Source organism: Aphelocoma coerulescens, chromosome 2 (genome assembly GCF_041296385.1).
Source record: "Aphelocoma coerulescens isolate FSJ_1873_10779 chromosome 2, UR_Acoe_1.0, whole genome shotgun sequence".
NCBI classification, from domain to species: Eukaryota; Metazoa; Chordata; class Aves; order Passeriformes; family Corvidae; genus Aphelocoma; species Aphelocoma coerulescens.
In genome coordinates this window covers 22,909,046-22,936,820 of record NC_091015.1, presented here as the reverse complement: position 1 = coordinate 22,936,820, position 27,775 = coordinate 22,909,046, and the positions used below count along the sequence as shown (strand labels likewise).

Genomic DNA, 27,775 nt, shown 5'->3' with positions numbered 1-27,775 from the left:
TTCAAGATGTTAAAAGAGTTTATTTTAGAAATGTGGACAAAAAATAACACAAACCTTCAATACTGTACATTTGTTTAACAGATAATAAACAGCAAGGGAGGTGATTTAGAGTGTACAGAATAAATGGGAATGTACAGTTAGACTGGGGGCACAGAGGAGCTCTTTGCTTGTCACATCACACTTGTAAGCTACTAAAAGTGCTCAAGGAAACACCTCTATGAAAAGAAAGACAGGAAGTAAATCACATTACTGAAATATCAAAAGAACAATAAAAGCTTAAAAAAAATATTGCCTTCTTACTGTATAGGGTCTGGCAGGGACTGAGGTAACTTTCTTCATAGCAGCCCTTACGGTGCTGCTTTGCTTTGGATTTGTGGCAGGAACAGTGCTGGTAAGACACCAGTGCTTTGGTTTTTGCTGAGCATTGCTTGCCCAGCATCAAGGTTTCATTTTCCCCCCCTCTGCCTGCTCCAGCAAGTAGGCCAGGGATGAGCAAGAAGCTGGGAGAGGACACGGTTGGGACAGCTGGCCAAAACTGACCCAAACTGACCCTATTCCAGGCTCACCAAGAAAAAGAGAGGGGAGGCTGGGCAGAGGTCTGCTTCTGGGAGGTGGCAATTGCCTTTGCAGAGTTTGTTCCCACTACTCTCTCTCACTTACCGCGCCTTTATCTCAACCCTTTGCTGTTCCCATTCCCTCCTGCATCCTCCCAAGGGAGGGAGGAAGCAGCTGGGCAGTGCTTAAGCTGCTGGCCAGGGTCAGCCCTGGTAAACTGCAGAATATGGGCAACTTAATACTTTTTTTCCAATATACATTAAGTTTGCAGAATAAAGTGTTCACACAGACTGATGTTTCTTAAATTTAGGAACACATAACTATGTTTGGTTCAAGAATGACCTTCCAATTTTGCTAACTGGTTTCTCTTTCACATCAGTGCTATATCCAAAGTACTTATTAACATTCCCACAACTGAATTTAATTATTCAAAGACAAATATGCTCCTGTCAATCCTTACACATGACACTCTTGGAAGATCTTTTTCCAGGCAAAAAACCCTCCACCCACAAGAATGGGCATGATGTATTTTTCATCAACTATTTCTGCTATGTAGAGCTGTGCTTCCATGTTGCTTTTTATTAGATATATATATAATCTCTATTTAGGAACATGAGAACAACTGCTTTAAGTGGCAGTCAAGACTGAACTGAAACACATTATTGTGACTATTAACCATCTAAATCAAGTAATAAAATATAGATTTAAGAGCAGGAAAGATAACCAACATAAATTTCAGCAAACATTTATAAAAAATTAGTTCTATACAGGTAGAAGATAGAAACGTGTTATTTCAGAAAGTCTTCAGCTGCTTCTAGTTTTACAACCAGGAAAAAAAAACTTTGGAGACAAAAAAAATATCAAAAGTGAAAGAACACAAAGGGCAAATGAAAACAGTCTTCCTGGATTCTGGAGTTACAGCTCTTGTGAAAGGCGCTCATCTTTATTCATTCTCAAATCTGCTGTAGGGGTTATCAGAATCCTGAAGAAGACCTGTAAAACAAATGGGACTACATTTATCATTTTTTTATTACAGAAAAACTTTGAGTTGCTGACTTCACTAAAATAGGAACTGCATGTAACAAATCCAAAAGGCAATTCTTGAAACAGTTGCTCTATTACCTTAATACACAAGTATTACAATAAATTGAAAGTGTTCCTAAGCACTCTTACTTCTCAGACTATAATAATGCATAAGTATTTAATGATTTAGCAGGGAGAGAACATTTCTCTATGAAAAATTACTACGGAAAAAACATTTCTTATTTGTGAGGTATATTCCAAAAAATGCACTTGTGAGAATCAAGTGGACAAAAACCTAACCATAGAGTTGTCTCAAGAAGAACAGATTCTGAGTGGCCAATTTATAAATGCAAGTGACTATAAGATCATCATCCTTTTAAAATGTAAGATGCTGCTACTTTGACTTAGTTCTACTTCAGTTATATTCAACCATCTGTCACATTCAGCCACTTACAGCTTTTCTGCAACAGGACAATAACCTCTAAGAAAAAAAGATCACTTCTTACATGCACTAAAACCTCCAGGGACCAGAACAAGAGCATCACTTAATCCAAGTTGCAGTATGTTTCCATCACAAAGATTCTTAATGACTTTACACTAGAATACTGTCACAGAAAGCACTGCAAAGCCATCCAATTATGCTGAGTGCCTGGATATGCAGAGCATCCTCTGTAAGGGTTAGTCAAGCAATCACGGTTACACACAGTCATTATTTCAGAGAGACTAAACCTCACTTTAAACCTGAGGTAGGCAGACGACTGAAAATAAAGGAGTCCTGTAAGAGTCCAGAGGCTGACCTTTTGGTGTGAAAGGCCACTATTGCTATCTTTTCTGCCAAGATTTTTATACTGCTGTATGACAAGGACTCCTCTCTAGCTCATTTGTCTAGGCATGGAAACAGAAGACGGTGCAGCTGAGCAACCCCAAATCACAAATGTTCAGATACACAACAGTGAAAAAAAATTTTTTCTAGTCACTGCCAAACCTTGTAAGAACTCCCGTCAGTCCTTTTCACACCATACCTGCTTTTCCATGTGTACCTGCACACAGATATTGAACATTCATTGTTTTATCTGAAAGTCAAAACCTAATGGTGCTGTAGGCAGACTACACTTTTTCCTACCTTGTGCAGTTGGTGAGCTTCATTTGAACTGCCAGGTTATTTTAAGATGTCAATCAAGCAGCACAACTGCTCAGTGCTGATTTACTGTATCAGTTACTGCAACTAACTACCTGATAGGGAACAGTAAATATTTGGAATAAGAAATAAGTATAAAAAGTCCTATAATCACTCAAATAAACAAGATTACCAGCAGTCAACTCGTAAAATGTTAGTATCAAAACTAGTCCTCATATATAATGACCCTTACTTGTCCAAGGAGTAAGCCAGTCACATTTATAAAGCTTCAGCCAGGTAACATGACATACAGTCTATTTACCTGGTATAGTACCTTGTATCAGAGGTACTATCCCTTTCTGTAATTGTTTTTGAAAAAATAAAAATTTAAGCATTTGTGTAGTAAGAATATGCTTAAATGCATAATTGTCAAAAATAATCTACAATATTTTCAGATTTTGAAATTTTTATATTTTTAAACTTTTAGAAAGTGGTTACTTCTCAAATTTTAATCTTACCTTTCATGCATTTAAACAAAGAACTGTGATGTCCACTAAGTCTATTCTAGCTGTCAAGTAAGCTAATACACAATAAAAAAAACCCCTGTTATCCTTGGCCTGCCATTCAACCTTTAGTGCCTTCAGGTAACATTCCTGCATTAATTTAACCCCAACCCAAAGATAGAAGAAACATGTATTTTACTCCCAGACCATCACCCTCTTCCTTCCTCCAGACTTGTTAATACTTTGGCAGTTAGGATATATGGATCCTAGTATGGTTAGCTACCTGAAACACAACTGAGTAGTCCAATTTAAAAAAAAATTGCAGTACTTCTGTATTTCAGCCCTTTGAAATACAAAACACATTTACACAACATTTACAGAAAATCAGCATCAACAGTAGATATTACCATTATTATTACAATTGCCATTGCATAAACTCCTGGCACTCATAAAGTTCCATTTACAAATAAATGCACCTAACTTCAAAAAGCTTTCCACAAAGTAGCAAGAAGTGGTACCAGATTCCCTGACAAAATGAACATAGCCTGCAGACTTTTCTCTATAGTCTGGCAAGTGCTTATTGTATTTTTTGGTATTTCATTCAGGACACATACTCAACATTTCACAGGTCTGAAAGTAGCACAGTAAAACACTAGATACTGTTCTTTATAGGTTGAACAGCTGAAATGCAATGGAAAAAATTATCCACATCCAGTAGTGCCAGTTTTAAATTAACCAGAGGATTGTGTGAGAGTCCTGATAAACCTTTCCTATACCATTCTGAGGAGTGAATATACTTTTCTCTTCCTCTACCCCAAAACACTCAGATAAAAGCCATTTTAGAGAACTAATCCTCGTATTTCAAGTGAACGTGTCACTTTTACTCCTCACTGCAAATGCCATTCCCACATTGGAAAGCACTTGTTTTAATTTTACTGAATTATGTTTAGGAGTGAACAGATATAGTCACCACCAACCAGGCATTAGTATGCCTAACCTGAAGTACTCTCAACTGCTTCATCACAGAATACTGGAACTAAATAGGCTTTAAGAACTATGGGTCAATCCAGTGCGAACACTATTGGTTCTGACTTCAGAAATCCATCTCCCAGAAAAATGGACTCCAAGAGAAATGGCAAGCCCTCCTTCCAAATGAGGATAACCAGGGGTTACAATACCTGATACACTTTGCTTTCAGCCTTAATCTTGAAACTCCATCCAGAGTTTAAATTTCTTTTATCCTCAGCATTTTAAGTATGTCATACGATTACATTAAGTAAGAGGAGTGAGACAGCAGCTCATCGCTTGCACCAACTCTTTCTGAAGAAGTATCAGGCTCCAGTAAATGGACAAAAACTATTTGGAGAGACATACAAAAAAAAGGGGCATGACAAAAAGCTTCTGTCAGCTGCCACAGCCACTCTGCCAGTGCCACTCCAAGGAACTGGCAGCCCATGCTAATGGGACAGCACGTCTGGTTCAGCTGAAGCTCTTGTGCTGCCTTGAACCAGACAGGAGTTGCCTCTCAACTGTTTCCTGTCTGACATGAGAGCCACTACCCAAGTTGTCATTTACCCTCAGGGGTTCAGAGAAACCAGATGTTTGTATCTTCAGGAGCCTTGTTTGCAATCAAGTCCATTACATGTTACTGGTCAGCTTGAATATTGACACACAGGGCACTTAAAAGTTCTTCTATTTATCCTCATTTTGAGGTTAGTGTTTGACCTACTTAGCAGTATCTAAGAAACACTCAAAAATTTGGAAGGTATAGTAGTCAAGTATCTTTCATTAGCTTGTATGAAATAATGAGGCACCTTATTAAATATGAAATGACAAAGCAATGGTCAAAAGAAATTAATACCTCTTTCCAGCATATTGATTTATATCGTATACCATCTAACTATGCAGGTCCCCAGTCATTGAGATCTGACTCTCATGTATCAACATGGCCCAAAACAGGAATTAACCAGTGAAATACTTACAAGAGACTGTGTATGGCTGAAAAAAAAAACCCAACCTAGTTGCTGCCTGTCTTCACCCCTTATTAAACTTTTCCTCCTTATTTTTAGCCCCCCAGATTAACAACTGTATTCTTAAAAAACAAATTAAATAGCTTTCAGTGTTTGGCAATGCAAGGTTCTCCTGCCTTGCATTCAGAACACTAAAGAAGGTCAAGGCAAAGTATCTACCTTGAACAGAAGAAACATTTACTGTGATAAACTATTGAATATAAAAATCAATGTCTCACACAAAATAAACAAGATAGGATTGCATATTAAAATAGCTGATCAAAACCTTTGCAGAACTAAAGCAATGAAATGGCAATCATTTTGCAAAACTAAATGAAAAAAATCCTGCCACTAATACTAGGCAAAATCCTGAAATAAATAAATAATAAAGCAGCTTCTCACTAATGCTATACTGAACACACAATAGAAGCAAATGCAGCAGGAATTAAATTGTAGCTCCTTTGTGTACTACACAAGCTGCAAAGTACTCTGAATTCTACTTTAAATTTTTCCTAAGAGTCAACGTATAATTTGTGTAATCATATTGCATTCATATATGTGAGCAAATGAAAAATACTATCAAATTGTGCAACAAAGAAATAATTGAAAGTGTGTACTCCTGGTTGCTAAAGCTCTCTATTGCTTCCAATGCTCCCAAAGGATTGTGGCTAGAGTGACACCTGCAGTGCATTATAAATGTGTAATTACCATTTAAATGGAGTATGGAAAGCTGTGGGATGAAATGGGAAAAGGCATTCCCTTATAGCCAACCAAATGCTGAAATTTCAGGCATGATCATCTTAATCTACAGAGTCAGGTTAACAAAGTCATTGTCATTCTACCACTCATCTATGCCTACTTAACTGAGAATCCTCTCCACAGTGTGCAAGAGTGCAAAATAATCTAGTGCCTCCATAATTATTTCCAGCAATTTTTATTAGATTATGTTTAATATGCTAACATCTGTATTTTCTAGACAGTAAAAAATGTGAACAGAAGATCCAAGTCTACTTCATGTCTCACTGAATTATTCTGACAATTATCTGCCTGCATATTATCAGAATGCAACCTTTATATACAGCAGCAATTATATTTCTGGATTTCAAAATTTTTACATATTTTGTATTTCACTTTTCCTCACTTACATACATCCTTTCAGGATGTGCTATTTGTTTATGTGAGACTTATATTTTTCTTTAAGACAAAAATTAACCATGAGATTCCAGGCCTCAAATTCATGTATATGATAATATAAATTAATCTTTGCTTAGGCTATACGGCAAACCTGTCAATAAACTTTATATAGAAGTTTGCTAATAAAATTTAAGTTTTATAGTCCAATAGCAATCTTGTGCAGGTAAGCTGCACTGCAAAACACCTGCAGGAAGGAGTATGTCTGACTTCTTACAAGAAGGAACACTTTCTATCAACACAATGAACATACGAACTTGTTTCTCATTAATTCATTGATAGTAGAGACAAAATGACATGAGCTCTCCAATGACTGTGTGCACAGTATAGCTACAAGCAATACTTGATTTATTGAATGTGATATATGTATTCCAGAGGCATTGCACTATACAGTTTTAAACTTCGGGAACTCAAGTATTCCAACAAGATCCAGCAAAGCACTCCACAAAGGTCTGAAAGTTAAGCACTGAACAGACAACTGTCTTCAGTAAAATGTAGGGCCATGCAGAGACAAGTGAACTGGTTTCACAAGCAGAATATAACAGAATGCAGCTTTCACATCACCAAACCCCAGTGCAGGGCTCTGATACAAGAACTGTGATACCACACCCAGGACCTGCACCTTGGCTGCATCCAGGAGATGCAAAGGTACGTCTGCACTGAGAGCTGCAAGTGATTGTGGGGACACAGCCACTGCCCTAAGTTCTTCACCAGATCTTTCCCAATGATTCAAACTTGCTGAGATTGACTGTGAGGTCTCTTCTAAGGAGAAACAAACAAAAAGCCTGTGTTGTTTTATGTTGCACTTGGATTTTGTTTGCTTTTTTTACATCTGGACTATTGCTGTCAACCACTCAAACACTTCTTGAAACTGAACTGTGGTTGAGATATAGGGTTAATTATCCTGTAAAATACCACAGAACTTCCATGACTGATGTTTAACAACAATTACTTCTAGTTTCTACAACATTCTTTCTCCTGAAGCTCAAGCTTCCCAGTGTAGTTTTCCTGTGTTACAGCAAAGGATTATTCTTTTACAAATGTTCTCCATGCAGAGAATTCCCTACAGAGTTTGTCCATATCACTTCGGCATCAGGCAAAGGGCAGGCTGCAGATTCATGAAGGCATTCCTAGACTCTGCCAATCAGTTTAACAAGAGGATGAAAATTAGCAGCTTTGACTGACTGTTCAGACCCCTAGAATCACCTTCTCTGACATTAGTGCAATTTGCATAATAAAAAATGCAGCAGAGTTTTAGCAGATCTGTCTCTGAATACACAGTACTATTAACCCCAGGAACAAATCAAATGAAAAGTGCAAGCACTGACAAGCCTACATAGTAAGAGCCTTCTATACAACACAGCAGGTCCTACAATCTTGTGATAATTCTTCTACAACTGGACCACAGCTCCACTTAAAAACAAAGAAAAAATATTTTATCCCTACATGAGGCTGCGTCTTCATCCCTTCTTTTTCAAGCTTGATTTAAAAAGCTTGCCATCTACTAGTCAGTCTCTCCTCCTTCAGTAGCCATGACTCCAGTAGCAAAGTTCAAGTAGGTTGATTTATCACATTCAATAACAAAAAAAAAAGCCTTCAAACTCAGTCCTCTATTCTAGGAACAGATAGAATGAACCACTTATTTTAATCAATGTATTTAAATGCCCATCCCAAGCAACACCCCATCCAGCACACTGTCTTCTTGCCCAGTTGGGCAGTCAGTGCAGGAAGAGAAGAGGAGTATAAATGTGCTGAGATCAGGTGTTCAGGTGTCAGGAGACAGGCACCAGTAGAAAACTGGGCTTGATTGCTTGCACTGCTCATAAAGCAGCTTATGTCTGCTGTGAATTTTAACAATAATTAGGGTAAAGGAATCAATTTAGACACAGTATCAAAACAAGATGACACATACCATACTTCTTACGTATTTCATCATGCTTCAGTTTTCTTTCATGTTTCCTGCAAGAAATAAAGGCATCAAAAGAACATTCAGACTCTTCTGAGCTGTAAGCAAGCTGTAATTACATCCAAAAAAACCAACAGCACTTTTTACATTAGTATTGGTAATTACACTACAAATTAAAAAAAAAAAATTTAAAAAAATCACACTTAGCAGTTATATAATCTATTTACACTATGTGAGTATCTACATACACTGTATCTGTAAGACTTCCCATAACTTCTCACTAACTGATAATGTGAAAATAAGATGTATAACAAACAATAAGAAATACTTCTCTATATGAAAGTAATGCATCCACATATATGTACACATACACACACTAAGGTGTTCATCTATACATAAGAAGCAAGGCACTACACTACACAGGAAGACTCCCTAATGCTTTCCAGCAGGGAGCATAATTGTAAAATTTAGCTGTGCAAAGAACATACTTTGGAATACTAATTCAATGTAATAATTCTAAAAAGATAAAAGGTGCTATTTTGCTTAAGATATAGAGCAAGTGTAAGTGAAAACTACTGCTTTCTAAAATCCAGCATGGCATCCATGCAGAGAATAAATTAAAATATTGTGCTAAATATAAATTGGTTTTTATGTTTTCTGACCATAAGACAGTTTTCAAGGCTGTATCTAATATTACCAAACTTAAATTATTCACATAAACGAAGTGTCTGATGAGTCAATTTCTCCTTTCCTTTCGCAAAAGTGAAGGGGGGAAAAATGAAAGACGTTTAAATGGAAAAAATTCCATCTTTTCTCAGATAGTTTTCCTATATTACAAAGGAAGGATCTATTTTGCTTAGCTTAAAAACCAAACATAAAAGCTCCTACACAACTACTTCATGAGTATGCTCCAGGATCTATATATTTTGAGGAAAAAACATAGAATTTGGCAAAAACATGTTCCTCTAACAAAAATAAAAGAAAAAAATTAAAAATATAGCCTTTGCTACATGCTGTCAAAATTCAACCCAGTAAGACAAGTTGTGACTTTTGCCGGATTCCAATTTGCACGTATTCAGCAGAAAGCTGTTAAGCAGTGACAGCTTAATTCACCAAAGATCCCATCTGCCCTATGCATATTCCACCTCCAAACAATTCCTACTGCTAATCAGATCCTGTGGGTCCTCAGAAGCAATTATCCTGCTTCCTACAGAGCTGAAGGGCTGAACTGGCCTTTTCCAGCAACTGCACTTCTAGAAAAGCATGCAGATAAAGCATGATGAGAAAAACCAAACAAGACAGACAGACTCTAAACCTTCTACTGTTTCCCAGAGATACCCATGTCCATTACATCTCTTTGCATTATTAAGCCCAGACAGCATAGTAAACAAAGCAACCTGGCCAAAATGCAGGAAGAGGAACTGGAGAGTCAGGGTAATCAAATTCATGTGGAAGAAGAAAGTCAGGATTGAGATATTGAAGAGAACAGAAAAAAGTGGAGACAAATTTACCCGTTGAAGGTGACCTGACAACAGGATTTCTGCTTTCTGTGGTACGCAAGAAGAAGATACTATATGGGGCAAGGGATCTCAGGAAGAGAATAGAGGAATTCTGATTAAAGCAGCCTTCTGTATAAAGCTAAACCTTTCTACTGTATAGTTTTCATGTGACCTCAAACCAGGTTTATTACTGGTGGTACTAAGGGCATTTCTTCACTGTTTTGCATACCCAGTCTGAAGTAATGGAGACTCCTTGCTGCAGTTTCAGCTACTGAAACCTCAGTACTTCAGCAGTCAGTGTGAATTAGTTCCAAATTCAGAAAGCACCTGCTTAAGAAGGGCATGGGGCAAAATCAGGCTGTGTAGGCTCTAAACCTCAGAAAGACTTTAGGATACTTCCCCAGGCTATTCAAAACAAACCACTGAACATCTAATTAAGTTTGAAGGGTAAAACCATTAATATCAGTGAAACATTCAAACTCTAACAGGCAGCCATGACGGCATCACTTCACCCATGACTAAATCCTTGCTCAGTTAAATAAGGCTTAGGTACAGATCAACCCCGAAGAACCAGACACAGCTCTGAACATGCAGTCCCTGAGTCAGCCACCCAGAATTACTGCACCACCCACATCTCGCATTAAGATCAGCTCAAGTCACTTCATTCTTCAAGTTTGGTTCTGTTTCTTAATACTACTGCTATTACTCCATCTTATACATGATAAAGTCTTGGCTTCTCATGCAAGTTGTCCCCACTGCTGTAAACTGAGGAAGTATTTTTCCCAATACTAACAATTCACATAATAATTTCCCATACTTGGTTCTTCACAAATAAACTGCCATCCTTTCTTTCCCTGGCCTGTCTCCTTGTTCTCCCTTATCAGTACACTACCAAATTATACTTGGCACTGGATCTCATTGCTTAGCTTTTGTTTATAAACTTCTAAAATAAATAATGATTTATAAATTATATAAATCTAACATATAAATATACCATGTATTTGAAGTTGTAAACAATTTAGTGTATAGAAAACTCTTCACTACTCAATGCTATGTTTAAAACTGATTTTTCATGCTAGAGATGATGAAGTCAAATAAAGGACTAAAGCTATGCAATAAGATACCTGTTTTAAGTCAAAAATTAAACTCCAGACATTGTTCTCCTCATGCACCTCACTACAAGTGCGAACTTTAACTACTGCCAGTGATTTTCAACCCTCTCAGTAAACTGACAGCTAGTTTCATCCTTGTGTAGACAAGCAGAGAGCCAACATAATTAATTACCCCTACTTTTAATTTTACAGGCATCTTCCAAAGAGACACTTAAGTATCCATAATTAACTGAATTTTAATGCAAACAAATATTAAATTTAAAAAGCAGACTTTCACAGTGTACCTGAAAGGACAGAAAATACCAGGCGCTGCAATCATCTTAAACCTTCCACAAAAAACATTCCATGGAGCAAACTATGGAACTTAGGCTTCCTTACTTTGTTTTTTCACTAATGGAATCATGAAATGAAGTCAGGCTAGTCCTGTTCACCTTCCATTGCCAACTGATATGAACAGCTGTGTCTTGGGGTGACCTTATGACGTGTATCCCATATCACTGCCTATGCCCAGAAATTAATTCCAAACCGGAACAAGCTGTATTTGAAGTAGCTGTATCCCACAGGAAAAAAACAACATGTAAGGTGACAAGAAAGAAAGCAACAAAACCAGATAGACACAAGGTCAATGCTGTGCCTATTTTCCTCCCATGATATTTATCTGAACATCTATTCAGCTATTTTCATAAACTATGCGAAAACTTCACAGTAAAAAGGAAGGACTACACAGTACAAGGTAGTGTCTTCCTCTGCAGGTTGCTTGTCCAAAATGGCTTGGTGAGAATATTAATTTGTTCTACAGCCTGCTACTAGCAATGCATCCTCCAAAGGTCTTAGAGGAAGCAAGCAGTGGGCAGCATGAGGCGCTCTGGCTGCTGGAAGTGGCTCGCTCCTTGTGTTTTCCCATGACCCCCAGCCACACACACAGTATGTATGCGTGTTCAGACCATGGAAATACCCCAGGGCTGCTGCTAAGCTCTCTCCTGCAATTAAAACAGTTTCTGTTTTACAGACACGCTCCTGAGACAAGCTGGGAAAGAGGAATGCTGCTCTAAGTAAGGCTGCAGCAATCATTCTGGCAGAGCAGTCTGCTCCCAGTGAACCTTGCTCCTAGGCTAAATTCAAGGTATTAGCTCTGTGTTGCTAATTGCCCGGTGCAACACCACTTGTTTGGTGTGTGCACAGCACACCTTACGCTCCAGAAGCATCAGACTTCCTACAGATTAACTGTACCAAGAATTTAAAGCTGATACACAAATCACAGTGGAAAGGTTATGGAACACAATCATCTCCTATTACACACCTAGGGCAGAAGTCTTTGCTTTATAACAACCACCGGTAAGTACTGTCTTAACTGAACAAAGTAGCATAATTAAGGATGTACATTTCACCACAAGGCACATGGTTTTAGCATACAAAAAACTGTTGATATTCTTCACTGGAACCCTTCTCTTTAGAAACAAAAGCATTATAGGAGTAACATCAAGCTCATACTAGCACTCAGCCTACTGTGCTGTGACTAGTTATAATTGGATTAGCAAGTAGAGAATTGCCCTTTTTTTCTGATCCATTGCAAATATTCAACATAAGTTATCTGAGAAACTGTGTGTGAGCATTTTTCCTAAACTGGATGCCTATTTCTTATCCCTCCATGCACATTCAAGTCTGACACTTTCAGGTCACAAATTCAGATGTTTATGAAAATGAAGTTGCATCTGTTCTCTTCTTGGATAATGTTTGTCACTACCTTGCAACGATGAAAGGGCAAGTCCTTCCTACTCTGTCCCCAAATAAATGCTTTCTTTGCTTTTCTCCCAGCTCCAGATTCATTATGTCCTTGCATCCTGTGGATCCCAGCAATCTTATGGATAATGCTGAGACTGTTCACTGAACTTATCCACCAGAATAAAAACCTCACAGAATCAAAACCCTCACAGAATTGCAAACGCCTTTACGTAAAACAAATTTGGCATAGCACAGGGTTAAGGAATGTTGTGCCTTAGGCATGAAAAAAATAAGAATGCTCTTTGCATCAGCAACTCTCAATTACTTTAGAAGCAAAGCGCATTTACACACAATCTAAAGTGATAAACTAGTGTCACTATTACACTTGAGAAACACATATTTTCAAAACATTACTTTTGGATCAACTACACTAGAAGACATCTAATTCTTTTCAGAAAGTTACTTTTAAGCTTACAGTTCCTTAAATGAGTACAAATGCAGAATATGCACTATTGCAACAGTAAATCTGTGCTGTTAAAATCTGTGCAGAATAAAAATCTAAGTTCAAATTTGGTATGTTTAAAAGCTACAGAACTGTATTATACCACTAGTAGAAAATGGAAATAGTTATATAAAACTGACAGTATGTAATACTTGAAAGAAATAATAATCACAAACCCAAACACTTATTGTTTGAACTTTGCACTTCATCATGCTCTGAAAAATTATTTGGTTTACATCCTTACTGTATCCTATTCTAATTCTTTCAATTGCCAGCAAGATTAGGAATTTTGTACAAGGCTAAAGGACACATCAATTTAACCCATTACAACAGGATCTGTTCTGCTTCTTAATATCACAGTGCTACTTCAGAGTCAGTCACTATCAGATTCAGGGCAAAGAGTTGCTGTGTTTGCTTATATAACCTGGCAGTTCAGAGCAAGTAAACAGATGCATGGAATTCAGATGAGTGATTTTCCCAGCTCCTGCCAGTCAGATACATGAGCAACAGCAGGTACATCTGTAAGATCACCTTTCTGACTCCCATTTTTGTGCCTAGTCAGAAAGATACCTGCCTTGTCTACCCATGCACGTTTGTATAGAGAAACTTAATGTCTTCATGCAAGAGTTCCCCAAGAGTTCTCATGTGGAAGCATGCCTTGCTCCCTGCCTCCCACTTTTACTAACAAGCAATCTGAGGAGAAAACAGCAGGCATCAGCAAGGCAGGGAAGGTGCCCACCTGTTACTTGGCAGATGAGTCTTTAGAGAAGTGCAAACCTAATTAATTTCCTTGTCAGTGCATGAGGATTCAAACCCACATGCAACAACTCCAAGACTAGCATTCGGTTATTAGGACACCATTGTCTTGCTGAAGCTGTGAATCTCCAAAATAAAGACCATGAAAGGAAGTATGATTCAAAAGGTACACCTTGCTTGTACCAGGCATCACCACCCTATCAATAAAAATTGTTTATCTAAAGAAAAATTTAAAACTCATGAAAAGTCACTGTAAAACTAAGCTATAAAAACCTACCAAAACAAAAACCTATAAAAATCTGAAGGAATGCTGATCTCACTGAGAAACACTATCATGGATGACTCTTGCACTTCTTTTTACACTGTGCTATGCAGCTTTAACAGAAAGGATGGCAATATGAAATTAAGGCTAAAGTGAGATGTGAGCCAAAGTTTTCCACTTCTTGAGCAAGACTTTGAATAGGTATCTCACTATCAACTTCTCTACTTTTCCCAGACAAATTTTAAAAGAAGAAAGAAACAACTACCAAATGAATTCAACAAGTGGGTCTCACCTCTGAACCCCAGCTCACTTATAGACATTAACTCATGGCAGAGGCAGACATTGATCCAGGAGAGAGTGGACAAGACTTCAGACATATTCCTTCTGTTTGATCCTGACTGGCACAAAGCACTCATGGTACCTGCCACACTGAGCATCAACTTGTTTGCTCTCTGTCCACTTACAGCAACACAGCTCCTAATCAGGTTCATCACTCTCATAATAAAGCCCTGTTCTGTAAAAACCTGACAGCATCATGCCTAACTTCACATGCCTCTTTGTTCAGTACTCCACTTATTTCTCAGAAAATCAAAATACTCCTACATCACCAGGAAATGTATAGCTATATATCAAGCTGTCAAGACTTACCTCTGAAGAGACTGCAGTCTTCGTTCCTCTCTCTTCCTAGCTAGCTGCTCCTCTTCATCTAGTCTGCTAGAAAAATAAGGAGGGAAGGAAAGCATAAAAGGAAGAAAAAGCAACTTTATTGCTAAGCTATCACTATTTAGTTACTTTACTTATTTTCAAAAAGAATTTATAGTCTGACCAGAGATACGACTTCACAGCCATGTAAAACTTCCCAGCTGAGTTAGTATAATTGACAAGTTTGTGTCATTATCCTTTCACATTTTTTAATATCCAAATGCTTTTATGCCCTTCAGCCTCCACAGAACTATTTACAGCTTCTCAGGAAGACGATGCAGACTCTTCCAGAAGCAGGATTCCTAACTGCCCTTTTCCTCATGTGTCACACCCCACTTCAGAGTCAGTGTTCTGCACATGCACAGTTAAGTCCATTGTTACCTCTGGAGGAAGATTGATGGTTCATAAGCCTTTGATGCCAGAACAATTTATCTTTCCAAAAAGCATTACTAACCAATCTCAAGCTGCCCCCAGGGAAGCAGTCTGTTCTGGAATGAGCAAGAATTTACCTGAGTATCAGCTGTGTGATTCTGGGAAATGCTGAACCTACACAGTACATCTGAGCCGTGCATGTGCAGATATGCTCTACTGAATGCTCTATCGCAGTTTAGCTTTGCGACCTGCCTTGGAGAAAGCTCAGCTTCACTTAACCATTACACAGACTGTGTAAGACTTGCAGGACTCTAAAGCAAATGTCAAACAATTTTTCTGTTCGTTTTTTCCTGACAGAATTTATGACGATTCTTTGGGATTAGTAATGGACAACTGCCATGCTTGCCCAAGTGCTCATCATCTTCCAAAGTGAATACAGTTCTCAAGGTGTCTGAGATGAAGATTTACAATATTAATACACCTGAACAGTTGCATTACCACACATCTGCAGCCACCAATATCTAAGTTAAGCAAGAGTGACATCCAGTGGTTAATTACAGCATGTCAAATACTTTAATACACAAAAGTCAGACACATTCAGCTCTGGAAATAAAAATTCAATTCTTTCATGTGCTCAAACAGTCCACATATCTCTCTGAACATTTTAGTCATTTCAGTACAAGCCAGTACTTCAGAATCCATACAATGTTTCACAAACAAATTTTTTAGTTCCAGCTTTTTCCACCTAAAGAATTAGAAGAATCTTGGGGGAGCAGGAAACATGCAACAGGTCACTTTTATTTTAAAACAATGTTGGACCCTTTTGGAAAACTAATCAATTCTGCACATCAGCATGTCCAGCAAGACTAGAAGCTCCCATTTTTGGGCACCCTCCTGTAAAACTGCTTTACTGGAGACCCCACTGTCTTATAACTATGCAATAATCTTCACAACTGGTGCTGCAAAATATGAAAACATCAAATAAATAAAATGCTGCTGTATGATTCAGAAAATACATTTCTTCCCTGTAATTAAAGGCCATTAAGTATCTTCTGATTTCTGGATACTTTGAATTAATTGAATTTTTCTTCCAAATTCAGAAAGTTTGAGATTATACAAATAAAAACATGGTTGATAACGGAAGTTCCTGAGAGTCTATTCAGTATAATTTCATGAATAACAGCTGTTCATGAAACTGTTTCAAGTACGTGGAACCAGACTCTTAGAAGACCAAAAACACAGGATAAAAATAAAAAACTTGCACCAATTTTCCTAGAATTCCTGTGGTAGGATGGACAGAGGTGAGCCAACTACATTACTGATGTGGGTTAATGCACCTAAGTATTCTCTGTGTTCAAGGAAAAGGTAAGTGTTGGCTTCTCAAACCCTGAAACACCACAGCTTAAGAATGCCCAAAAGAAACACTGATACTTCTACAAAACAAGGTGCAAAACACCTCAGATCTCAGATAATACATCTAAAGAGTAAGTAAAAACACATCTAGTACTACATTTCCACATTTCCTTCCTCCTATTCATGAAAAAAGAAGGTTTATTTTGCGGAAAATGAGTCCCCAAAAATAAGAGAGAAGAGAGCAAAATAATTCCTGCTGAGAATCAGTGGGCTTAAAGCCAATAATGCACCAGGCTTCAGTGTAATAACACATTCTGAATCCTCCTGAAATAAGCTGGACCCCAGATTGACAAGACCTTTAAATCCTCTAAGGGTCACAAGATTAAGCTTGACACCTTTGGAGTCTTGGCATAAGATGACTCTCAACTAACCCTCTATTTTTAGAATTAGATGATACAGTACTGATTGACAACTTAGCTACTAAAACTGAAGTCTGGCACAAATGTCTCTTTTCACAGGATTCAAGCTTTATTTGCTGACATGTCAGCCACAGGGGCCTACTCAGTTGTTCCGCAGAGGATGTGGCAGATCTTATGTAAGATCTAAACCTCTTCTTTACATCTTCAAGGCTTATCAGCACAGGGCTAAAGAGTATTCATTTTTGCACTAGGGCAGATCTGGTATATCAATCTACCAACAGAACAGGTACATGCTTCTTTCTCAGGGAAGAGAGAAAGGAATAAGATGTTATTCACAATTATTTTCACATTTTTTTAAAGTCACACATGTACCATATTTCTCTGGCTTTAAGGTCAGCACTAAACTTATGTAAGTTACGTACAGTTACATAAGTTCTTTTAAAAAAAAATCAAAAACAACCCACAAACAGGAACAATGAGTCAAAGGTACTTTAAAAAGTATAGAAATCATTTCAGACGAAGAAATAAGGTCCACATTTTATTCACATGAGAAGCACTGAAGGACGAAAAGAACAGAGCTAACTGAAACTACACTGTCCAGAAAGCTGTAAAACTTGAGTGATAAAGGGTGAAAAGGAAGGAAGGAAGGAAGGAAGGAAGGAAGTGATAACTTACTTCATGGCAGCATGCTGTGCTGTCCCACTTCACACTGTAGTACTGACATATCTATTTTATCTAGTCATCAACTACTTCCCTCCTTTTAATATTCGCTACTTAGAGAAGCCAGTTTAAAAAAAACTTTTTCAAGTTCTCCAAGATCAAGAACATTTAATATTTGCAGCATTACTTTCCTTGAAAAGAAGTAAATTGCTTAGTATGTTAGAGCAAAGAAGTATTATCTTACATTTAGAGTATCTTTTTGAATTGGCAAAGACAGCTAACTCCTTAGATACTGACTGCTGACAGATCCTAGAGCAACTCTGACATATGGATACCAAGTGCTGTATAGGAAATTGTTGCTCAGTTACTTGTTACTCACCTGGTCCCTTTTTGCTGTACAGTGAACTTGCCTTGAAAGAAATTATTTATACCATTATCACAAGAAGCAAGGATTTATTTGGTCATTGAAAGATTTCATGTCCAATGTTAAGAAAGTGTAAAATGTAGAAGTATAAAGCAATAGCTTACCTAAAGTCGAATGCATCAGTGCTGTTACCACTAGAAACATCACTTCAGTGTCACTCCAGCATCATTTCCAGTGTCACTAAATATCTCTTCCACCTGTCACTAAATATCTCTTATCTTGTTGTCTTTCTCAAACAAATAAAGCAAAGTGACCAGAACTGCTTCCAAATGAAAATACTCTTAGTATATTGGAGAGTAAAATTGTAGGTAGATAGGAAAGATGAGGACTCAGTGTTAGTAAAGGAAACAAATAGATGTATTTACCTCCTGGAACGCTTTCTGCAGTAACAGCAGTAACAGCAACAGACTGTTACAGACACCAGAATGAGTCCAGCTACCACAGCTAGGGCAATAATTAAAGCCTCAAAGTTTACTGAAAAACATGAATATATTCAACTTGTTAGACTCCATCAGTAAAATTTATCGTCCTGATAATTCCTCCCCTCCTTCCCAGACATTTTTTCATCCCTATATGCAAAAACCTCTGTAGTATTCTGTTCAACTACCCCAGATAAAATGCAGCATACCACATTCAAACATTGCTACTATGCATAATCTACACTGAACAGACATTAAGTAAAACCACATTTTTCATTTTGTTACTTTCCTACAAGTTACAAATGATTAAATATACTTCATCCAGCAAAGAAAAAAAATTGTTTTAAACAAAATTTAATTTTTTAAAAGGTATACTACTTAACTGAAGCAAAGAAGTTTTTTTGAACCTATTAAAGTGCAGGAAAAGACTGTCAGTTGTCAGGCTGCATTTGTGTCATCAGTACCTATTTCATCTGCTTACTATTCATGAAAACACCCAAAACAATTAAGCTACACTGTTCTTCTTCACTTCACTCTGGTTAATAATCTGTCAACACATCTAATTCATATAAAATTGTAACTGGAACAGTCATTTGTTTTTGACTTTGAAAGCTGCAATATTCACTTTCATTTTCAGCAATGGTGAACAACATTATTGTCTTAATTTTATTTGCTCAAAGGAAGAAAACACCATCACCACCACCTTCACAAGTTAATTAATTTTCCTGCTGTCTCTGTAGGGGACACTCTCAGTAAGATCATATAACCCCAAGGCATGTTGCCACCTGTAATTTGTAAAAAATCTATTAAGGAAATGCCTAGTTGAGGGGGTTTTCGTTGTTGTTTTAGTTTGGGGTTCTTTTTTCTACTTTTACTTTTCTTTTGCTGAGAATGTGCTCCATTATGAAGTTTTCATTCTGTGTTTAAGCTAGAGTCAATCTAGAAACACAAATGGCACCCAAGCTAGAAGCCACTTCCACAGCAGCAGTAAACTGTCAAGACCACCCTTAGTATCAGTAGAAAACAACATGTGTTTCTCTACTCGGTGTGTTTGAGAGTGTTAAGTTACTTCGTGGCAGCTGATTTGATGCTGTGTTTTGGATTCCTGGCTAAAACATGCTGGTATCACACCAATGTTTTGGTTGTTGTTGAACAGGCTTGAAGGGCACCAAAATATTTTTCCATCTCCCCTCCCCTTCCCCCTTCCCTCTGTTCCCCGCAGTGAGCAGGGCTGGACGTACGCAGAGAGGGAGAGGTCAGGAGGAGATGCCGACAGAACACTTGACCCAAACTGGCCACCATATAATCTCATGGTCAGCAATGAGGTAAAGTAAAAATAAGTGGAGGGAGTAACTGGCTTCCAAGGGGAAAACCAATTCCAATGGGAATTAATTGTTTGGGGACTAGCTGAGCGTCAGTCTGCCTGTGGGGGGTGGAAAAAAAAAATCGCCTTCTTTTCCTCTCCCTCTTTTTCCTTCAATTTTTAAACCATCTTTATCTCAATCAAGAAGGTTTTTTGCTCTTGTTCCTTTTTCTTCCTCCATCCCACTGTGGCCATGGGAGAGAAGGAGGAAGCAAGCAGCTGTGTGAGTACTTAGCTATTGGCAGGAGTCAACCCTCTACACTTTCAGAAAAAACTCTGCTAAACATTTCATAGTAAGAGCCTTTACTATGACACTGCAAGCCCAGTTTTCTTAAAAGTGTGCCTTATCACTGCAATTATATACTTAGTGTACCCTAAAAACTCCAACAAAAGTCTAAGCATAAATGCCTGTTCTCAGAAAACAAAAGCACAAAGTCCTTCTGTAAGAATACAGAATTGATAAAGTTCACCTGTACTGTTTAATCTAGTCACTCTGCAGCAATCATTAAGTGGTAGTGTTCAGAAACTTGCATGTTCCACTTTAACAACAATCTTCTACTTCTGCTACCCTAATTTAGACTACTGCATAATCTCTCTGCACTAAGCACGATAACTTTCTTCAGTCAACAGTCACTGACAGTTCATCCCCGCTTGATTTTGTCCTTTAGCCTCCAGGTGTCCATGCACAAACACACAGAAAGCAGCAAGCCTTTGCTCTGCTGGACTGAAGCTGTACTCTTGTTTCATATGAGAAGCTTTCCAAAGCCTTAGGTGTTCTCTGTTCCAGTCTAGTCTGAATTTAGATCTGTACACACATTATTGCAAGAACAGCTCCAAGTATTTTACCATGATGGCAGCATATGCTCAGTGCTGTATTTTGTAGTAAAACATGCAACGCAAATGGAAGTTGAAGAACAATTAAATGATGCAGGATTACAACCTACAGTGGCACCATGAATGTTCCTTTTAAACCTTATCTCCATTGCCTTTGGTACCCATCAATTACACTGTTATTTCAGTTGTTTAAGCAAAAATAGCATTCAAGAATTTGTGTGACTCTATTTGTGTGACTGTGGTATTGGTTCAGTACTGCCGCTGGAATATAGTAAAGCAACTGTGGATCTAGACAAATCATCTAACACTTTCAGAAATTTTAAAGAAGGTGAAAATGTTTTAAAGCCATTGGATCAGCATAACTACACTGCCTGTTCACAAAGAAACCTTAAGAATGACTGTTTCTAAGTCCAGTAGATTAGAGATATGGCTCAAAATCACAGCCACTGTTCTCCTTCCCCCACCCCTCCAAATAAATTATCAGGAAACAGCTCTAGCAAGTGGTAGTCTTACTTCAATCATACTCATAAATAATTCTCTACAGCAAAAGTAAAATTAGTACCTACTCCAGCAAACTCCCCATCGAGCATTTGAGAGAGAACACAATGAAGATGATGGAAGAATACTTCTTACTGGGTAATCAATACACGTGTTGTTGGTGTAACACCAAAGGCACTGTGCAAAAGAAACAAGAAAAATCCCAAATTACTAATCTTCAGAAACAGTTAATAATTTAGTGCACCACCCCAAAGACAGATTTCTTATACGAATAAGAGAAACGTAAGTGCTTTGTATTATAAAGTCTACAGAAGTGCTTGTACAATTTCTCAGTAAAACCTAAACTGAATTGTGAATAAGAACATTTTGTACTTACAGGTAACACTAGCCTGAAAATATTTGGCAACATACCGAGGTATTCTGCATTCTTGAGGGTAAAATAGCTTTGAGTTTAAAATTATTGGAATTAACAAGAAATACAAAATCAGAATGCTGATTGTTCCGAATTTTAAAACACCTCCTATCTTTAAGGAATAAAAATATAATCTTATAATCTTACTTCAGCCTTGTATTTGATTATCAACAGAAAGAAAACAGTAAAGAATCCTTATAATTCTACAGGAGTTTTTGCTCCAAGGTAATGAACAATAAAGCCTCATCCAATCTGTGCTGCAAAGTACATTGAGTACCATAATTACACACACTTAAATACCTGAATATTTTTAAAATTTAAAGTTTTTATGTATATTATAGTTAAAATAGCAGCACAACATTTCTGCTTTTAAAGTCATCACTAAGTATCAAGCTTAGGTTTTGGTTTTCATCTTTTAAAATAAATATTTATTTAGAAGTTGTTTACTACACAAACAATGAAATAGTTTTGAATAACAGTAATAGGAATCTTTAACAGAAAAGGGTTTTTTAGGAGTCGTTATAAAAAGAGTTCAGACAGGAACTATGCTTTATCTAACAGTACTACCAAGAACATCTCTGTCATACATCCTCAATTACACAAAGCCTGTTATCTTTCTCTTAATGGATTACAAAACATTAAATACAAAGGAAACCATTTGCAGCACGTTCTGCTTTCTTGAAAAGTGTGGATAAAAGAAAAATTTATTAGTATTTTTTAGTTGCTAGACTGTAAAAGTTAAACATACCCATAAAGACACATCAACAAAAACAACTAAGAAAATAGAATACACTTTGCAAAAACCGTGCCCTTTTAATTAAGGATGTTAGATGAGAATATGCTTCTTTTTGTTGTTCAAATATTTAATAAGAATTAGCAGTTCAAAAACAACAACTAATAGGGGGCATAGTAAAAGTCACTGTTAAACTTTGAATGTAATGTTGATGTGTTTTGAGTAGGAAGCTGGATTAGGTGGCTCATGAGGTTTCTCCTAAGCCGAATTACTGTACACTGTTGGTGACAACTGGGAGCCCAGAAAGGCCAGCTGTATCACTCTGATGGAAACCCCTGCATCTAACTACTGAAAACGTGTCTAGCCCAAAAGGCAATACCTGACACAGCTACTAACTGGAGTGGGGGTTGAAGTACAAGAAAATATTTCAATTGACTCATTTCCAATGATAAAACAATCTGAAAATACACAATCATCAATACGATTCAATTAATATTTTTCCCTTAAAAAGCCAAAATATGCATAAAACAAGCAGGTAAGTTCAGGTATTTCTCAATCTTCCCTAGTGAAAATGTAATGGAAGCTTATATGCAACTTAAACACTCCTGAAATATTTCTTTTCAGTGACATCTGAAGTTTGAATTTGAAATAACCTCTCACTTCTTCTGCTCTGTAGGGACTAATGCCTTCTGCATGTTTATCACAACCCTTATTGTAGAGCTAAAAAAGTCTTCAGCAAAGAACAGAGAAACAAATTCTAACATTTTAAGATCTGCCTTATTGCAATTTCACTGCAAATCTAAACACTCTGCTACCAACAGCGGCCCAGCCTGGCAGTCTTAAGCACACATGGTCTGATGTAGTCAGTGGATGGACCAGCACACTGAACATCTGCAAAGCACTGACACACTCTGCCTCAGCTACAGGCACTTCTTGGGGCACCTTCAGAGAAAGGCACTTCCAGTTTATTTACATTAATGTCCCAGTTTTCCTAGCACAATACAAGAAAAGCAAGGCATTTTAACTGCCTAAGACTGAGCTTATTAGACGGACATTTAACTAAGCGCTGCCCCCAAAATGAGGATGAGTCTGGAGTAGCAGCAACACCAACTCACTCAGTTGAGCTATAAAAGCCCTAGGCACACACTGACACTGGAAGCCTGGATTCAGTCTGTCCTCTCCACACAAAGCACAGGAACACCCTGAATGAGCAAATCATGGAGCCACCCTGGCAAAGTGAAAGCACATTGGCATCAGGTGTGACAGAAGGGCAGCAACAAATCAGTTGACCATCATTTAAACAAGAAACAAACAGCCAAAGAAAGCCTAACAATTTGATTTCATATTAAGTGGAAATTATTATCAATCAAAAAAGATGTTAAAAACCTTACCGAAACATTTTTGAGACATTCTTCACAGGACTTCTGGGAAAGTGCTGAACATGCTACAAAAACAAACAAAACCAAAACATACAGAGATTATGTATTTATTTTTATTCCATAAGGTCAAACATTTATCATAATATTTAACCTTTTCTTTTTTCTAATCCTAGATACAAGCAATAATTTTGACTGAATAATGAAATCTCAGTAATCCCATTTGAGGAGAACTGCAGCAAACATAGATAAAAAACATTTCAGTTCAATCTTAGACATAGGGAAACAATTCAAGCTTACCTTTAACCTCTGCTTGCCTTCTCTAAGGACAACACAGAAGATATAACCCAAGAGCCTCCTTGTATCTCTGCTGAAATTCTAGAACTTACACACTTCAATTTAGAGAACATTCCAAATTTTGCAGCTTTGGAAGCCTTGCAAAAGCTGACCCTTGCTTAGGATTTATCCCCTTCCAAAGGCATTAACTTTTTTCTGGGAGAAAAGAGATTTTAAAAGATAAAGCTCTCCAAATAATATGATTTTAAATAACAATAAAAACCACTTCCAAATATAGGACACAAAGTTAATCTGCAAGAGTTCAATAAGAACTTTAACAGAAGCTTGACAAGCCAAGTGATGAAGACATACTTAATGCACATTTTCTTTGAATTAAAAAAAAAGAGACATACTTATTGGTGTTCACATTTACTTTTTTTAGAAGTACTCCATGTTTACTATCTTAAGACAAGTCTTTTTTTATCCATAACTCAGACATAATTTGTTGCCCACAGGACCACGTACATGCCATATTCTTGACCTAGACGAACTACTTGAAAGATGAGGGGGAATCTCCTTTCCAAGTCTGAATCTGGATTTTTCTTCCAGTAACCGTATCCTATGATAATTTTTTATACTATTTAATGAAACAGGCTTGTCCTTATTTCAGTATATCACAAATACAAGAGGAAAAGATCTCCAAATCAAGAATCCAATTCTAACTTTAATGGAGCATTAGTCACAGGCAGTTGTCAATTTGAGCTAAGTTACTTGCTTGTGAGACAACTATATAATTCAATATTTTCTTTTAGTAATTCAGTATTAAATATTTCTGGTACTAATTCTTAACATTAAATGCATTTTATGTACCAGTATATTTATCTTTAATTAATATATTCATATTAAAAAGCCCCTTACTAGTTTATCCGGTACCAATTAAATTGTTACAGGTACCAATTAACAGCCTAAGGTAAGGCCCATGTACCAATTCATAAAAAAACAACATGAGAAGCAGGTTCAGAAAGAGTTCTCAGTTTATACTCAAAAATTTTCAAACGGGATTATTCAACACAGAGTACCACCATGCTTATTATAAAAAAAATACTTCATTACTTTTTCAAAGTCAGATTTAAATCACCCAAACAAACAAGCTTTCTGAACATGAACTACTGAGGCTGAATTTCTTCAAGTTAGTTGTCTCAAAAAGCTGGAGACTCCCTTTTCAAGTATAAACCCTTCCCTAAAGGAAATGAAACATCTGTAACTGGGATCTAGACACACCTGCCAAGGTGCACTTGAGATACCCTAATTTGATGCCAGCCAACCTGACGTGCACCTTTGTGGTCACGCTGTTGGTGGCAACTAAATCTGAGGCCGAGCTTCACCAACTGCCTGCCAGAAGCAGGGAAGAGATAAATGATTCCAACAGAACAGGGAGGGACGAGCATCTCCACCAGCTTCTCCTGAGCCACACTCCTCATCATCACCCAGGGTTGAGCAAACCCTGCCGACTGCGTACTTTAGGAAAACCCTGCTTGAGCAAGGGAGGTTGGACCAGGTGACCACTGTGGTCCCTTCCCATCTGCCCTATCCTGCGGTTCTGTGAATGCTGTCTCCGTGCCGCAAAGCTCCCGACACCCCCACGGCCCCGCAGGCCGGCAAACCCCAGCGCCATCAGCCCGTCCCTCGGCCGGGAGCGGGCTGTCCCCTCTCGCCCCACGGAAACCAGCCGGCTCCGCGCCGGGGGACAGCACCACGGCAAGCCCCGAGCTCGCCGCAGCTCTCCTGAAAGCGCTTCGCTGGACCCTTGCAGGCCTGGGGGCGATCTTGTGCCCGTGCCCGCTGTCGTGCCCCAGTGCCCGGCCCAGGGCCGAGCGCGGACCCCGGGCAGGCCCGCCCGGGAAGGCCGCACCCGCGGGACGGACGGGAAGGAAAGGGAGCGACGCCGCACTGCCCGCCCCTCCTTACCCTGCGCCGGTGCCGGCGGAACCGTGGTGCGGATCTGCTCCAGCCCCAGCACGGCGCGGCCCCACAGCAACGCCAGGCCCTGCAGCCACAGCGGCCACCGCCGCGCCGCCTCCATCACCGGGCCGGCAGCGCACGGGCCCCGCGCACTCCGGGAACCAGCCCCGCGCAGGCGCCGCCAGCCCCGGGGGCGGAGCGGGCTCGGGCACGGCGGACGCGGGCCGGGGTGGGCGGTGTCTCGCCTTCCTTGCTCAGGGGCGTGGGATGGGGGCCCGGGCTGTGGTACGGCTCGCCCGCAGTCATTGTGGCCAAATCTGACGTACATTCGGCGTTTTCCTCTCCCTTCTTCGTTTGATGTGACACTCTTTTTTCCTTCCTTTGCAGTGTGGACTTTCCGGTGGCCGTGAGGGCAAGGAGGTGGCGAGGATCCTGTGCCCTGGCTGCTGCTTCCTGGTTTTGTTCCTTAGTGAGGATGCCCAGCAGGCTGCCAGAGCCAACGGAGACAACAAAGACATATCCCCAAGCCAGGGCTGGCCAGAGAAATTAATAAAGGGATGGAGGCAAATTGAAAATTTGCCATGATCTTCCCATTTAAAAAGACTAACGAGTTGTTGGTTTTGCATGGTGACCCACCCCCACCTCTTAGGGCCTTTGGGAAGCATTTAGCACTCTTGAGTGCCCAGGGATATATAGAATGCCCAGATCAGTCTGCAAGATGCAACACAGGCAGAGAAGAAAGACCCCAAACCCTCTGAGATGGCAGGGTAAGGACGCACGGGATATTTTGGGCATCTCAGTGACCCTAGAGAGCCGTAGTTAAGCACCAAATCGAGTCCTTAACGGCAAATGAAGTGACTTGCCATGCTGTGGCAGCCAACCTTGCTTTAGCCAAACGATTGATAGGAATGAAATGGCCAATCAAAATTTATAAAGAAATGACATTTATTATGCGACCGAAATATCGGTTTCAAAAGCCACGATCGAGAAAAGCAGCACCGAGCCCGGGGTCGGAGCTGGATGAACACGCATAGATCTGATCTCTATCGCACCAGACCTCCCAAGTTCACGGCTGCTGCTTCGGCTGGTCCCTTCTTATACAGTTTTTGGGTGAAGTCCGAATTAATTCTATTCTTCTCCTATTCATGAAGTTTTCTTGTCCCGGAGTTGGGCTGCACAAAGCCTTTCCTGGGTCTGATGAATCGTCCATCCTGGGTGATGAGTGGGTCATTTCTGCTGATGGATGGGTCATCTCTGGTTCCTGGAACAGTTATTTTTAGTTCCCGGAATGTCCGATTCCTTATCAGATGAGATGTAGATACCAGAAGGTGGTGATCAAATCGTCATAGTGCAAATGTCCCGCTGATAAGATCCAACCCCACCTAGGTCGAATCCTCACTTATTGTGAGAGAACTTCTTTTGGTGTTGTGAAATTTTTCTCTCAGCCAAGCCGGTGGGGCGGGGGGGGGGGGGTTTGAAACTTTGTCTCTACATGGTCTGATTACATTCTAGTTTTATATATAATAGCACGAATTACATACTTTATTTATAACACGATCCTACTGCTGAACTTTGTTAGCTTCTCTGTGACTTCTTTAGGAATGGGAAGTTTGATATTTGACAATCAATAGCTGAAGTACTGGTGTAGGTTTTGTTAGTGCTCAAAGATTCTGCTTCAAGTAGGAAGCAAACACACCTTCCAAGTAATGGCACTGTTCAGTCAGTAGTGACTCCAACTGCTTGTGACCTCCCTTCTCAAACACTCCTTCCCTTCTATTTGCATCATTTTTATTACTCTTGTGTAATAAAGCCATT

General features: G+C 38.9%; 1 protein-coding gene across 1 annotated transcript; it reads right to left on the bottom strand.

Annotated features, from left to right (window-relative positions):
* PTTG1IP2 (PTTG1IP family member 2) lies at nucleotides 1-26,141 on the bottom strand. Its single transcript, XM_069006788.1, has 7 exons — nucleotides 25,967-26,141; nucleotides 23,738-23,790; nucleotides 21,270-21,378; nucleotides 18,453-18,561; nucleotides 14,806-14,871; nucleotides 8,311-8,357; nucleotides 1-1,548 (listed from the first exon to the last, which is right to left on the bottom strand). The coding sequence occupies exons 1-7, from the start codon at nucleotides 26,079-26,081 to the stop codon at nucleotides 1,499-1,501; spliced, it is 549 nt and encodes a 182-aa protein (XP_068862889.1). The 5' UTR covers nucleotides 26,082-26,141; the 3' UTR covers nucleotides 1-1,498.
* Between the last annotated feature and the right edge of the window lie 1,634 nt (nucleotides 26,142-27,775).